This window comes from Sus scrofa, chromosome 17, assembly GCF_000003025.6.
Source record: "Sus scrofa isolate TJ Tabasco breed Duroc chromosome 17, Sscrofa11.1, whole genome shotgun sequence".
In the NCBI taxonomy this organism is placed as follows: Eukaryota; Metazoa; Chordata; class Mammalia; order Artiodactyla; family Suidae; genus Sus; species Sus scrofa.
This window is the reverse complement of record NC_010459.5, coordinates 51,279,916-51,293,885: the sequence shown is the minus strand read 5'-3', so window position 1 is coordinate 51,293,885 and position 13,970 is coordinate 51,279,916. Positions and strand designations below refer to the sequence as shown.

Here is a 13,970-nt window from a genome sequence, read left to right as displayed (position 1 = left end):
CATGGGCTGGCTGGAGAAAACTTGCTTGGTGAAGTTATAGCAAAAGCACCAGAGGATAATTATGCATCCTTGGAGGGTAGACGAAGGTAGAATGATGGTTTGGGATTGGGGAAATTATTTGGGTCTGGAACAGGAAAGAGGGGGGAAATCCTTATTAAGGCAGAAGTTTAGTTGTGTTTTTGTGTCCCCCATATAAAAATGTCTTATCATTGTTTTGGAAAAAAATGAAAGAGAAAGCCCCGTCCTGAGACAGCATTCCTAGAATCTAGCCCTATGTATTAAGTAGGTGCTGTGTGAAAACGGCATTCTCAGTAATTGAAATTTTGAATAAATTAAAATAGATTTGCTTACTGCAAGAATTTTTCATTGTATCATACAGGAGTTTTTCTGACTCCGATGGAAATGCTGCCTGTAACAGCGAAAAAAAAAGGGGGGGGTGGGCAGAAGACCCATAATTCTACTAAGCAGAAATGATACTGTAAACATCTTGATGTGCAACTTTCAGAATTGTTTTAGGGGCATATTTTCCTCCTCATCTTTAACACAAGGGTGATGTCTTACATACACTGTCAGACGGTGTGATTTCTTCTCACAAAATAGCAGTTACTTGGTTTTGCATGGTATGACTGTGCCACAGTTTTTTCACCCAGTCCTTTTAGGTAGGTTTTTTTTTTGTTTGTTTGTTTTTTGTCTTTTTGCCATTTCTTGGGCTGCTCCCGCGGCCTATGGAGATTCCCAGGCTAGGGGTCTAATCGGAGCTGTAGCTGCGGGTCTATGCCAGACCCACAGCAACGCGGGATCCCAGCCGCGTCTGCAACCTACACCACAGCTCACGGCAACGCCGGATCATTAACCCACTGAGCAAGGGCAGGGATTGAACCCGCAACCGCATGGTTCTTAGTCGGTTTCGTTAACCACTGTGCCACGACGGGAACTCCATGGTTTTATTTTGCTTTTTTAAGCAACACAGAGATAAACATCCTTGAACATACTTGGCATCTGTCAAATTGATGAATACTTGAAAGTGGCGACTATGGGTTTAAAGAATATTTACATTTCACTTTGATGCAGTCTGTCACCAGGTTACCCTCTGTGTGTTACACCAATTTATGTTCCCTTCAGCCTGGTAGGAGACATCTGTTTCCTCATATCCTCACCAATGTTCATTATTCATTAGTCTTCTGAATCATTTAGACAGGTAACTTTTAGCCCCATCCTAAAATCTTATGTTATATACTTGCAAAGGGATAGAAGAAGTTTAGTCATAGGCAGGTAGCATTTCAAGAGTTAATAGAATTGCTATTAACTATAGAATAGTTGGAGAATTGCGTTTTTGCTATAGAATTGCATTTTTTAAAATCATCATGAAAATGTAGTTTTTCAGCATGGTCAGAGAGAAAGAGGGGAAATACAGAGAATTAGAAGCCCTGTTATGACCCGTGTTCACTCTAGGTCACTCCACTATAATTTCCTTCCTGACCAGTGTGTGTAGAGAAGGAGGTGGCTCTGGGCATGTGCTTTCCCATCTCATTCAGGCTCCATTCCAGCTTTATCATGAAGGAGCTGAAGTTCCCTTGTTCTGGAAAGGGGGGCCGACAGTGTCAGGACAGCCCGACCCTCGATCCCAGGGGGAAGGGAGAAGAGAGAAGTCAGACAAATGTAAATCTGAAGAGAGGAAAAATAGTGAATTTAAAATTGTGCAGTTTTGGAGTTCCCGTCATGGCTCAATGCTAACAAACCAACTAGGGTCCATGAGGTTGCTGATTCAATCCCTGGCCCCGCTCAGTGGGTTAAGGAGCCGCGTTGTCATGAGCTGTGGTGTAGGTTACAGACGTGGCTCGGATCCTGCATTGCTGTGGCTGTGGTGTAGGCCGGCAGCTGTAGCTCCATTTAAACCCCTAGTCTGGAAACTTCCGTTTGCTGTGGGTGCAGCCCTGAAAAGCAAAAAAAAAAAAAAAGAAAGAAATTTGCAATCTTGGGTCTCAAAGACACTTTGCACTCTGGTGATTCTCAGGACCTAAAGGGAGGGGAGAAGAATCAGAATTTATAGGAGTTTATGTGATTTGTAAAAGCACATTCAGTGTTATTTGATGTTTATATTTTGAAGACATTCAGTATAAACTGACATTTTTATTTGCAGAAGCTCTCCTGTGTACATCAGTGATGGGGCTACCAGCTCAGGCTTGGTAGAAAAGGTTGAGGAAACCACAGCCGGTTCAATAATGCCATCGTACAGATGGGGCAGCCACGGTCCAACGAGGACCACAGAGCCAGCCAGGGACAGGACTCGAACCACTGTTCCTCCAAAGTCCGGGAATTTCCCCTTTCCCCTTTTACCCTGCTTGGTTAGAATATGAGGAGTTTCTTTGTCCCCTCACATCTGTCATTTGGGCAGTATAGATGGAGTCTAGTCCCAAGAGAGAAAGCTAGAACACCATGTCTAAGTGAAGATTCTTGGTTTCTGTAGGCAGTTCTGGTCTAAGAAGCCATCCTGGGCCTATAGGTAGGGAGGACTTGAGAACTGGCAGCCGTTATTGGCACCCTTTCTAGAACAGAATGTGGATGTGGGGATAATTCCGGTGTGACAACCGAACTTTAGATACCCGCCCATCTCCTCTTCTGTAAGCTTGATAAGCAAAGAACGAAATTGTGAATATCTTGTTTCTTAGTGTCTGTTATTCATGTTAGATAAATCCAGTCCGCCTGAAGGAATCCTTCATTTTTTCCCCTGTTATATATTAACGACAACAATAAAAGTTGTTGTAAAGAAAATCAGAAAAACATAAGAAGGAAAATGTTATCTGATATGACTGTTACCCCCAACACTTAAGCATATTAGTAAATTTACTTCTTCGTCTTTTTTTTTTTTTTTTTTTGCCTTGTGCATGTGCTTATTCTTCAGCAGTAATTGCCGTAACATAACTTTTTTCATATTGTTAAAGTCTGATTAGTCTACACTAGTTTATCCTTTTTACAAGGTTTCGTAGCTTTTACTTTTAGAGCTGTATAAGATTCTCCCAGGTGTATCACAGCTAACGTATCTGTTCATTTCTTGTAGCTTTTGAGTTGTTTTCCAAGTTTGTATTTTTACGAATAGCTTAATTTAATACTTTGTGCATAGAGTGCCCTCACATTTAGAAAATTTCCTTGAAATGGCTAGATCAGGGGTATGAGTATTTTTATGGCTCTTTGTTGGATTGGCAAATAGTTTTCCCTAAGGGTTATACCAATTTACACTTAGACCAGCAAAGTTAGTCAAGTATCAGTTTCACTATGGCATTTTATGGCTTATAGGATCTTTCTTGTATGGTTGCAGGAAAATCAGTCTGCTACTAACTTGAGAAAACAAAGCACCTCCACCACACGGCCATAGAGCATGCTGTGTGCTTAGATGTAATTCATTAATAAATAGCTAAGTGTCTACTATTTATCAGACATTGCAGATGAAAAAGAGTAAGACAGTCTGTATTCATAAGACCTTTACATTCTGCTGGAAGAGATATGCTCACATTTACAGGGGTCACAATAGGAGTTTATGTATCAGTTGGGAAAATGCCAGTACAGTTCTAGTCTTGGGGGTGGGATGATATCAGGAAAAGCCACGAAGAGAGTCGGTAAAGCCTAGTATGAGCAGGCGTTGGCAGCTGCAGGAGGCACGCTTCTCTCTAGCAGGTGGGACTGATAGGTGAGCAGAGCCTTCGTCCAGAGCCAGCTTCAGAGGGTAGTGTTGCTCTGCTGATCTTGTCTCTGGCACATTCCCATCAGTGACATATCTTTTCGCTCTGCAAGTTTACCTCCAGGGCAGGCCCAGGGTAGTTGCAGTTGAATGCAAACAGCTCCAGAAAAGTAATTTATAGCTGTCTCTGACCTAGTCCTGAATTGGGCATCTTTGTTTGCAGAGCCTCTCTGGTGGGTATGTATTTCTGGAGGTTGTTAATTGATCGATCGTCCTATTAAGAATTTTGGGGGAGGGTGGAGTTCCCATCGTGGCTCAGTGGTTAACGAACCTGACTAGGAACCATAAGTTGCTGATTTGATCCCTGGCCTCACTCATTGGGTTAAGGATCTGGCGTTGCCATGAGCTGTGGTGTAGGTCGCAGACATGGCTCAAATCTGGCATTGCTGTGGCTGTGGCGTAGGCCGGCAGCAACAGCTCTGATTAGACCCTGCCCTGGGAACCTCCGTATGCCACAGTTGTGGCCCTAAAAAAACACAAAAGACAAAAAAAGAATTTTAGGGGAAACAAGTTGAAGCTTAGATCAGTTAAGTGATAGCCATAGGCTACTCAGCTAACTAATATCTGTTTAGGCAGCATTTTCATTTCTAATCTCATGTACAGTTTAATAATTTAACAGATAATAAGATGAACAGGTCAGTGGAAATGTTTACAGGATATTTCAAAGCTGTTAATTTTTACCACTTGGGTTTTTAAAATTTTTAATAACTGGGAATAATACTTAGGGTAGAAAACAAAACCTATATTTGACTTGGTGATTTTTCTGCTTCAAATGGGAAGGACTAGGAAAGCAAAAGCTTCATCAGATGAAAATTTCCCCCCAAACAAGTTTTGGGATTCCTTGCTTTTAATGTCTACCCCCATTGCCCCTCATAGTTTTCCTTAAATACTTTTTTTTGTGTGAAAATTGTCACACAGTTGCTCCAGGACATTAAAATAGATGTGCCAAAGGGTATAAATTTATTGTCCAAGAAATTCCTTGTGTCTTTAAAAAAAAAAAAAAAAAAATCCCAAACAGCTCTCTCTTCCTAAATGTATGTCACTCTGTACCCAGAAGCTTGGATCTTGACATCTTTCTGTGTAGTATGAGTAGCCAACTTTTTAAGTAGATCTGAAGTGTAAAAATTTAAGATTCATACTGGAGCTTCAAATTTATAGCATTTTAATGAAACAATAACATTTTAGGGTTGTACCATACTATATACCGTGATCATGGGCACCCACCACTGACGTGGGATACCGGAGGCCAGGGGTATATAAGATTTTGACAGTAATGATGCAGAGGAGAGGAATCAGGCAGCGAAGTATGGCAATGACCTGTGTGGACTCAGAGGACTCCTAGACATCCAGAGCCTGAGAGACAATAGCACATACTTGTTAAAAACCTGGACTCTGGAGACAAAGACCTGTTGGGAAATCCTGGCTCCCAATAGTCAAGTTACTTACCCAAACCTCAGCCCTGTCATCTACAGAACAAGGGAAGTAACCCACCTCTCGGTTCATTGTGAGGGTGCCGTGAGATAACGCATAAGGTATTTAGAAAAGGCACTGGCACACAGGGACTCAAGAAATGAATTGCTTTTTACAGGAGTCCATCTCTCTATAAGCAGCATAAGTGGACTCATTCTTTACAGAACCCCTATTGTGCAGAGCAGTGAACACTGGTGATCTCTGGTTTCGGGGAGAGAGGTCAATTATTTTTCAGGTTGTCTTATTTCTCAGAAAATGTTGGTCCAAAAAGGCTCTGCAAGTTTTGCGGATAATCTAGCATGGCAGAAATCAAACGTCAACATTCCTGTGACGTGTTCTGTTCTTTGTTTCCCCTTGATTTTTATTCTATCTCATGTGTGTATGTGATGTATGAGGGCAAAGAAGAGATTGGGCAGTCTTCTCTTTACTTCCATTTATTCCTTTTCCGCCTCTGTTCCCTTTATATTCCCTCCTTCCCGTGCCCTTTATTTTGTTTTGAAAGCGTATGACTGTGAATGGGTATAATCTTTGGTCCGTAGATTTGTTCGACTGTTTTCCTGGAATTGTATTTGACCCCGTTAGAAATCACACAATGCGTGGTCTCTGGGGAGCGTTCAGAATGACAGTGCCTGAGGTGAGTCCATCCTGGCGAAGAACACCTAGTCTGACGGGCCCACCCTGAACCCGAGGCCCGCTTTTGCCCACCGCATCCCAGCTCTGTCTCCCCTGCTGTGTATCCTGACATCTTCACTCCATCTTCTTGCTCCAAGATTTGGCAGAATATTGCTGTTCCATGTCAAGCGAAAATACAGGTTTTGGTAAGATTTGGCACCACCTTGTAGTAACCAAGTGGGAATCCTTTTTCTGTTTGTCCAAAGAAGCTCCTCCTTTAAGGAACTTAGGTCTGGATACTAAAAAACTCAGTCCTTTATCCAAAGCCATGAATTTTGAGTAGGAGTGAGTTTCCTTGTTTTGATTGGTATCTACTAGCTGGCACACCCGAAATGGGATCCCAGACCACTTCTTCATTGTCAAGCCTCTACATATTGCACACACAGCCCTTTGTGCTCTTGCTCCCCCCTGCTTTCCTGGTGCCCCCATCCCCGGGTATTTCATACATACCCGTCACGTCATCCCAGCCATACCCAACTGCTTTTAGTGCCTCACATGGCTTCTCCCTCCGTTCCCTTTCCTATTTCAAGACCATCCTAGAGTCTCCTCCTCTTGAGTATTTTCTGACCCCTGCCCTGCCCTCACAGTGCGAGTTACAGCCACTCTCCCGTGCTCCCTTCCACACAGCACTGGTTACAGCTGCCTTGTCCGGCTCCTCCCCTAAAGATAATGGCAAGGACTCTAGGGGTAGAGGGCGGCTCCTGGCACGTAATAGGTGTGTAATGAATGTTTACCTGGTTTGCCTTCCCTGTGTTTCTTTCTCTAAAAATGTGTGTTATGAAATTTCGCCTTATTTCTTAGTCAGCATAATACACATACACACACACATATGCAAGCACAATACTGCTCTTTGTTTTTTTCCAATTTTCAATATATCCTAGAAATCAGTTCATAGATTTTCCTCATTCTTCTTCCTCCTGCTCCTCCTCTTCCTCCTCTTCTTCTTATTGGTAAGTGTTATTGAAGTATAGTATACATTTGAAAGTGTGCATAAATACACCAACAGCTTGATGACTTTTTCCAAAATGAATAGATAGACCTATGTAACCAGTGCCCAGGTCAAGAAATAGAAGATTACCAGAATCCCCTGCCGCACCCCTTCTCCCCCATCCCAAGGATACCTGTTCCTGACTTCTGACATTATAGATAAGTTGTTCCTATTCTAGGGCCTTATGTACATAAAATTATACCATCTCTGTCCTTCGGTGTCTTTGTCCATATGATGGAGACTCATCCATGTGGTTTCATTTAGTTGTAGTTTATTCTGGTTCCTATACAGTATTCCAAGACTCAAATAGGTCACCATTTTTAATCTGTTCTGTAGATGCACTTCTGGGTTCTTTCTAGTTCGGGGCTATTTCGAGTGGTTCTTCATTCTTTTGTGTGGCCTCACAGTGCTCCATGTGAATGGACAGCAGTTTAGTCCACCAGTCCCTTTTGGGTGGACATTCAGTTTTTTTCCCAGTGTTTTCCTCTTACAAATAATGTTGCACAAGATTTTGAATAAACTCGTGTATTATAGTAAGGAAAATAAGAAACCAAACAGCTTTGTGAGGAGTGAGAGTACCAGAGCACATTTTTAGGGAAGAGCTAATCTGTTTGGCAGCTCTGCTCAGTTGGTAAACAGGATTTGCTGAACTTTTTGTAGAAGCAGTTTAGTGGTTAACTCAATGTTTTAGAGTAGAGAGCTAGTAGAAGGGAATGAAATTGGGAACTAGTACAAGGAAAGCTTGAAATCCCATATCCATGCCATTTTGGGCATAGCTGAGTTCAGAAGGCTCAGCAGTTTGTTGTCCTGGCTCAGACATTTATTTATTCAAGTATTTATTGTGTATCTTGTCTTCTAGCCACAAGGGGCATAGATTTTGCCCTCTTGGAGCTCACATTCTAGAAGGAGATAATAATAGACAAGACAAATAAGAGGAAGTGTAGTATGTTAAATAGAAACATAAAGCAGGGAAGGCGGGTAGGGGGTGCGTGCACACCTACATGTGTTTGTTGGAGTTAAGACATAGATTTTGGAAAGTGGTCAGGGAAGGAATGGCTTTCTATTTAGTTCTCTCTCTTTATTTTATTTTATTTTTAAATTTACGTTTATTTTTATTTTTGGCTACGCCTGCGGCACACAGACGTTCCCAGGCCAAGGATCGACACAAGAGCCACGGCAGTGACATTGCTGAGTCCTTAACTGCTAGGCTACCAGGGAACTCTCCTTTAATTCTCTTTTAGCTTACCAAGCCAGCTGTAACAAATATTGAAGATAGACATGTTTAGGATTTAAAAAAAATATATGGACTTAAGTATATAGAATCTTTTCATTGTGTCTTTTCCTCTTGGGCTCATTGTGTCAGTTATTTTGTTCGTACTTCGGAATGTCGGAATTCATTATCTAGTGAGGAATTTTTTATGAGTCATAGTCATTTATTAATGGGTGTGTTCAAGTGAAAATCATGTTACCTGATTTGTAAGACGTCGGAGGCTGACTGGAATTCTAATGGAAAGGGGAGAGTATGTTTTCCTGTTAGGAGACCCAGGCAGTGCTTTGCTCCCGGAAACTCTCCAGTGAAAGCCATGGCCCAAGGCTGCTTACATTGACATCTGGACGGAAATTTCCAGTTATGTAAACCTGAATGGGGCTTATTCTTCTCAGCTGAGTTATGATCGTAAGAGACGCCCCAGTCTAGATATGGGAGCTGGATAATCATTATCATTTCTCACGAAAGTATAAAAAAGTTATTAGTAACCCTGAATTTGTAGTAGATGTTATTTTAGTATTTATCACACTGCATTATACTGTCTTCCTCTTCTTCTTCGGCCACACACACGGCATGTGGAAATTCCCAAGACTGAACCTGCACCACAGCAGTGGCTCAAGCTGCCACAGTGACAACACTGGATCCTTAAACCCACTGTGCCACAGGAGAACTCCTATACTTTCTCCTGTACCTTATTCTCTGTTATGCTCATCCTTGGCCCCCAGTGGCCTAGTACTGTGTGTAAAAAAAATAAAAAGCAGGAGTTCCCTGGTGGCACAGGGGTTAAGGATCTGATGCTGTCACTACTGTGGCTGTGGTTACAGCTGTGACTTGGGTTCAATCCCTGGCCCAGGAACTTATGCGGGAAAGTAGATGGTGCTCAGCAGGTACTTGTTGACACAGTGGAGGATTTGACAGCCACGTGCCAATTTAAAAACATTTTTTTTAGCTGTGACCCAGCCACAGTTGATCAGAACTATATGTATTGGACAGTACCGTTTTTCAAAGTAATGCTCATCAAAATGTTAACACCTAACCTCACCTCTCTTTTTTTGTGCTATTTTTGTGGTTTTTCTCTTTGTTTTGGGGGGGTCTTTGGCCACAACTATAGCATGTGGAAGCTCCTGGGATCAAACCTGCGCCACAGTTGCAGCCTGTGCCACTGCTGCAGCAATGCCAGATCCTTAACCTGCTGTGCCACATGGATACTCCTATTTCTCTCAGTTTTTTTACTTCACTAACCATGTGACCTTGGGTAAATGACTTCCAGAGGACTTGATGTCCTTATCTCAAATAAGGAATCAAGGTGGTATCTACTTACAAAGATGTGAATTTTAAATGAGATCAGTTAGATTGAAAGCAGCATGTGTGTGCATATATACTTCCTAGTTTAGGCCACAAAGAACTGTGGGCTAAATTTAGTTAGGACTTTTAATAGGGATACTTGTAGGTTCCTACAGTTTGATCTATATAACCAACTGCAGGAGCAGAGAACAGGAGAAAGGTAGCTTAGCAGTTAAAAAGATTGAGTATTTTGCCTTTACATGCTTCATGTGAATCAGCAGTTTGTAAACTAATGTTTACCAACAACATTCAGCAGTTATCAATTGATTATCTACCATGGTGATGGAAGTTTTAAATTCTATTAATATCTAAAACAATTTCCCAAAGTGAGTTCTGCAGAGACTCACTTGATGCTGCTAGGTATGTTAGTGGGGGAGGGGGGCTGGTTCGGGAAATGGCAAGTTAGATAATTCAGCATCTCTCTTGTAGGATTTCATTTGTTATTTTTAATTTTATGGCCATGTCCTTGCCATATGGAAGTTCCCTGGTCAGGGACTGAATCCAGGCTGCAGTTGCGGCAGCGTCAGATCCTTTAACCCACTGCACCAGGCTGGGGATCAAACTTGCACCTCTGCAGCAACCTGATTCTTAACCCACTGTGCCACAGTGGGAATTCCTGTTGTAGGATTTCTTTCTGGCCTGGAGTTACTGTGCATTGTGCATCTCCAAGAGTTGATAGCTCTTTGGTAGCAGATGAAACAGTGCTGCTGATAGTTCTGCTTGTGGCTGAGCCCATCCGACTACACCTAGACCACTAGCGTGTGGGTACCAGTCTTTGTCAAGTATAGACTACTGGGCTGGTGTCCAGAGGAGAGCAGCCAGGATGGGGAGGGAAGTCATGCTGATACCAAGCGGTACACACAAAGGAAGTGCAAGGCCAGGTTAGGTGGAGTAGAGCTGCAGGTGGAGGGAGGTTAAAAATGCCTGTCTTCTAATCTCTGAAGTGTGGGAAAGGGATTTGACTCTTTTATCAAAGGGCAGAATGAGAACCAGTGGGTAAAAGTGACTGGAAAACATTTTGGATCCAATCCAAAGTAGAATTTTCTTGTACATACTGACTCAGTGTTCTTAGAGGGTTTAGTTTTGGGGGAGGTATTGTATGAGGAGGTATTGAAAAGTGTTCATTAAAATTCCTTCCAACCCCAAGGCCATGAATTTGCGATTATTTTCTTTTGTTTGGCAAAGTTTACTTACTCAGCCTTTTTATTTTTTCAGACTTGTGCTAATGCCTATGGATAATTAGAAAAAGCATTAATAATACATGGTTTGTGTGAATTTGTTGGTTGAATGACAGAACTAACACATGAGACCATTGTTAGCAAACTGTAGACAAATAGGAACATAAAGCAAATTTTTGATCATCTTTAACAGGAACACAAGAATTGAAGAAGGGAGAATACTGGAGAAGTATGTAGACTGGGGTCAGAAGGATTAAAGAGATTTGCGTGGCAGAAAGGAGAGCAGAGCACTGCAGATCAGCAGATGCCCCGGGATGAAGGCAAGAGATGTAGAAGGCTTTTGAGAAGGAGCAGTGTGGGTAAATCTGTAATTAAGAAAGATCCATCTGGCAGCTTTACATAGGAGATAAAGTTTGAGAGCTTTTTCCTTAAGAGCAATCATTTAAGCCATGTGGTGCTTTGAGAGACAAGTTCCGGCTAGAAGATGGATGAGCAAGTTTGTAAACGTAGCCGTTAGAGCCTAGGTACGCCTGGTTCAGATCCATCCCTCCGTGACCTTGGTGAAGCAAGGTGGAGAAACCGAAGCCTGGAAGTTGACTCTAAATTGGATAGTATTACTTGCCTCTTAGGCTATGAGGATTACATGAGATAAAGAATTGGGTAACGAAGTGCTGAATATTACTCACTGTTATTTATTACGTAGGTATTATGCATACCTCCCCTAGAGCAGGTTCTAGAAATGTGGTCCTCCGACCAGCTACTCTGGTAAGCACCTGTGAGCTTGTCATGGGTCCCACTCACACTTAGTGAATCAGAGTCTCCAGGGGGTATGGGTTTGGGGGGGGGGAGGCTAGAAGCAGACTTCAAAAAGCTCTCTAAGCAGGAGGCAGGGAAAGATTTGGGAACTGCCCTAGAGGAATCCTAGAGTTGGGATTCAAGAACTAAGAAAGGGAGGGAATTTAAAAGGCAGGCTAACTGCAGTGCCTTTGCAGTAGAGAAGATCAAAAGCTCAGAGATGATGCACTTTTGGGGAAAAGGAGGTAGTTTATTTTTTTGCAGTGCCAAACTGACAGCTTTACACACAGTGCTCAATAAATATTTGTTTTTATATGATTGAATACGACTGGTTTAGTTTTATGTCGGAGATGGAAGATTTCAAGGGATATATACTATGTATAATACACATAATATATAGCCTAAGGGATAAAAGAATACTATAGAGCCACATTAGAAATATGATCCTGAATGAAGTTTAAATCTTAGGTTTAACCGATATTTATGGACTGCCTATCTACTGTGACTGGGTGCTGGGCTTTCTACTGTAGATAGAAAATGAGATGCTACTCTTGTTTGCAGAAGCTTCACAGAATTATCCTTTTTTAAGGATTTGCAGTTATTTTTTCCCCTGTAACTTCGTCTAGCAACGGAGTACTGTCCCTGAGCTATTCTCTGCTGATGCCAGAAGTTAAACATGCAGCTGTCTTCCAGTCACCACGAGGCCTAATCTGAGACTGCTCCCTCATTTCTGAAAGCATTCTGAACAGTGACTTCTTCATCATTTTACAGCTCTGGATATACCTTAGTGATGATTTGAAACCTTTGGAAAGATTTTATGCCCCTGTTTAATGTGGGGTTTGCCACATTGAGCGTTGTGCTGCTTAAACTGCTCGTCCCCACCCCCATCTCCAGTACTAGCGCCAAACACAGTAGCTTGCACTGAAGGAAATTGACTTCTAAGCTTCATCCATTTAGTCATTACTTACTGCCCGTTATGTGTAGGACACTGTGATAATAATGGTGAAAACGGTGTCCACAAAGTATCTTGTTGAAGAGCCAGGACCGCCTGAGGCCGAGTGAATTGAGCCTGGGGGAGTGGCCCAGGCTCCCTGTTGCATACCTGCCTGGGGCCTGGCTGGAAGTCAGCCAAGTGTTCCGATGATCCCTAGCACACGGGACTTCAGGAAAACCCAGGGGAAGATCACTCTCCAAAGATGACAGAGATTGGGCAGTTAGTCTGAAAATCATTGATTAAGAATCTGGTTTTTGTTTTGCTTTGTTTTTATTGAGATATAACTTGCATATAACATTATTTTAGTTCCAGATGCACAACTTGATATTTTGTATGTATTGTAAAGGGAATTTTATGTGTATATATATATATATATATATATATATACATATATATATATATATACACACACACACATATATATATTTTGTTTGTTTTGGCCACAGCGTGCAGTGGCTTGATATGGAATCTCAGTTCCCAAACCAGGAAATGAACCTGGGTCTCAGCTGTGAAAGCACCAAGTCCTAACCACTCAACCAGGGAACTCCAGGGAATATGTTTTAACTGACATTTGGGCCAGGCTAGCTGCTCCTTTCCCGTTGCTTTGGACTTTGGGGCTGAGGTGGGTGGGTAGTGAGGACTGCTGACATTCTTTCATTATATTCTTTTTCTCTCCAAATACTGCAAAGTAGCTGGAGCCTCCGTCTGCCTCTTTCAAAAGATAGCAGATCCCAACCTATATCTAAGTATTTCTAGAAAATAGGACAGCAGTGACTTCCTTTCTCTGAGGATAGCCATCAAGTATTAAGAATGTGAACTTAAGGAGAGCAGAGGTATTTTTCAAAATGTTTTAATTGATCCCTAAAGGTCACTCTGATCATGACAGTACAAACACAGGATTGGGTATTTAAAGACCTGGTAGAATGTAATTTTTTTAATTTACGGTTTTTCTAAAACTGCTGAAAATGGACAGAAACTTCCCTAAGTCTGCCTGGTTACCCGAGGAATATTGGTGTCCTGAAAATGTAGAACCCAATATGGAAAATGGAGTAGGCTTTTAGTGCTAAAAGGGGTTTCAAAATGAAAAAAGAAAAAAGAAAAGGTGCCCAAAGTTATGTGGGTTTTGGGGTGTGTTTTGCTTTAATGATTGTTTTTGAATCAACCTCTTTTCCCCTCTGCCTTTGTCTTCTGCAGTGAACACCTACCTCTTCATGATGCAAGCTCAAGGCATTCTGATCCGGGACAACATGAGGACAATCGGCGCTCAGGTTTACGAGCAGGTGGTTCGGAGTGCTTACGCCAAGAGGAACAGCAGCGTGAACGACTCAGGTATATATTTAATAAAGGGGTGGTCTGCTCAGAATGTCCCCTCCAGGAGAGGTAAATTTGGTTTGAATAATTATTGCTGATGAAAACAAAGCGTATTGTGAAAGAGAGACGGTTTGGCTGAGTCGTGGGTTATTACTAAAAGAAGAAGCTCTTGCAAAATGAATCCTTGTTCCTTTTGCTAATGGTCTATTAAGGGT

General features: G+C 42.0%; 1 protein-coding gene across 2 annotated transcripts in view; it reads left to right on the top strand.

Moving 5' to 3' along the window:
- Positions 1–13,970, top strand: part of B4GALT5 (beta-1,4-galactosyltransferase 5) — a 77,294-nt gene that overhangs the window by 40,681 nt on the left and 22,643 nt on the right. For both annotated transcript variants that reach the window (XR_002340099.1, XM_003134490.5), the window contains exon 2: positions 13,639–13,773. Coding sequence is in view for 1 of the 2 variants with exons in the window: in XM_003134490.5 (XP_003134538.2) it covers positions 13,639–13,773 (135 nt within the window). In the remaining variant the exon portion in view is untranslated. The remainder of the gene's footprint in view (positions 1–13,638; positions 13,774–13,970) is intronic.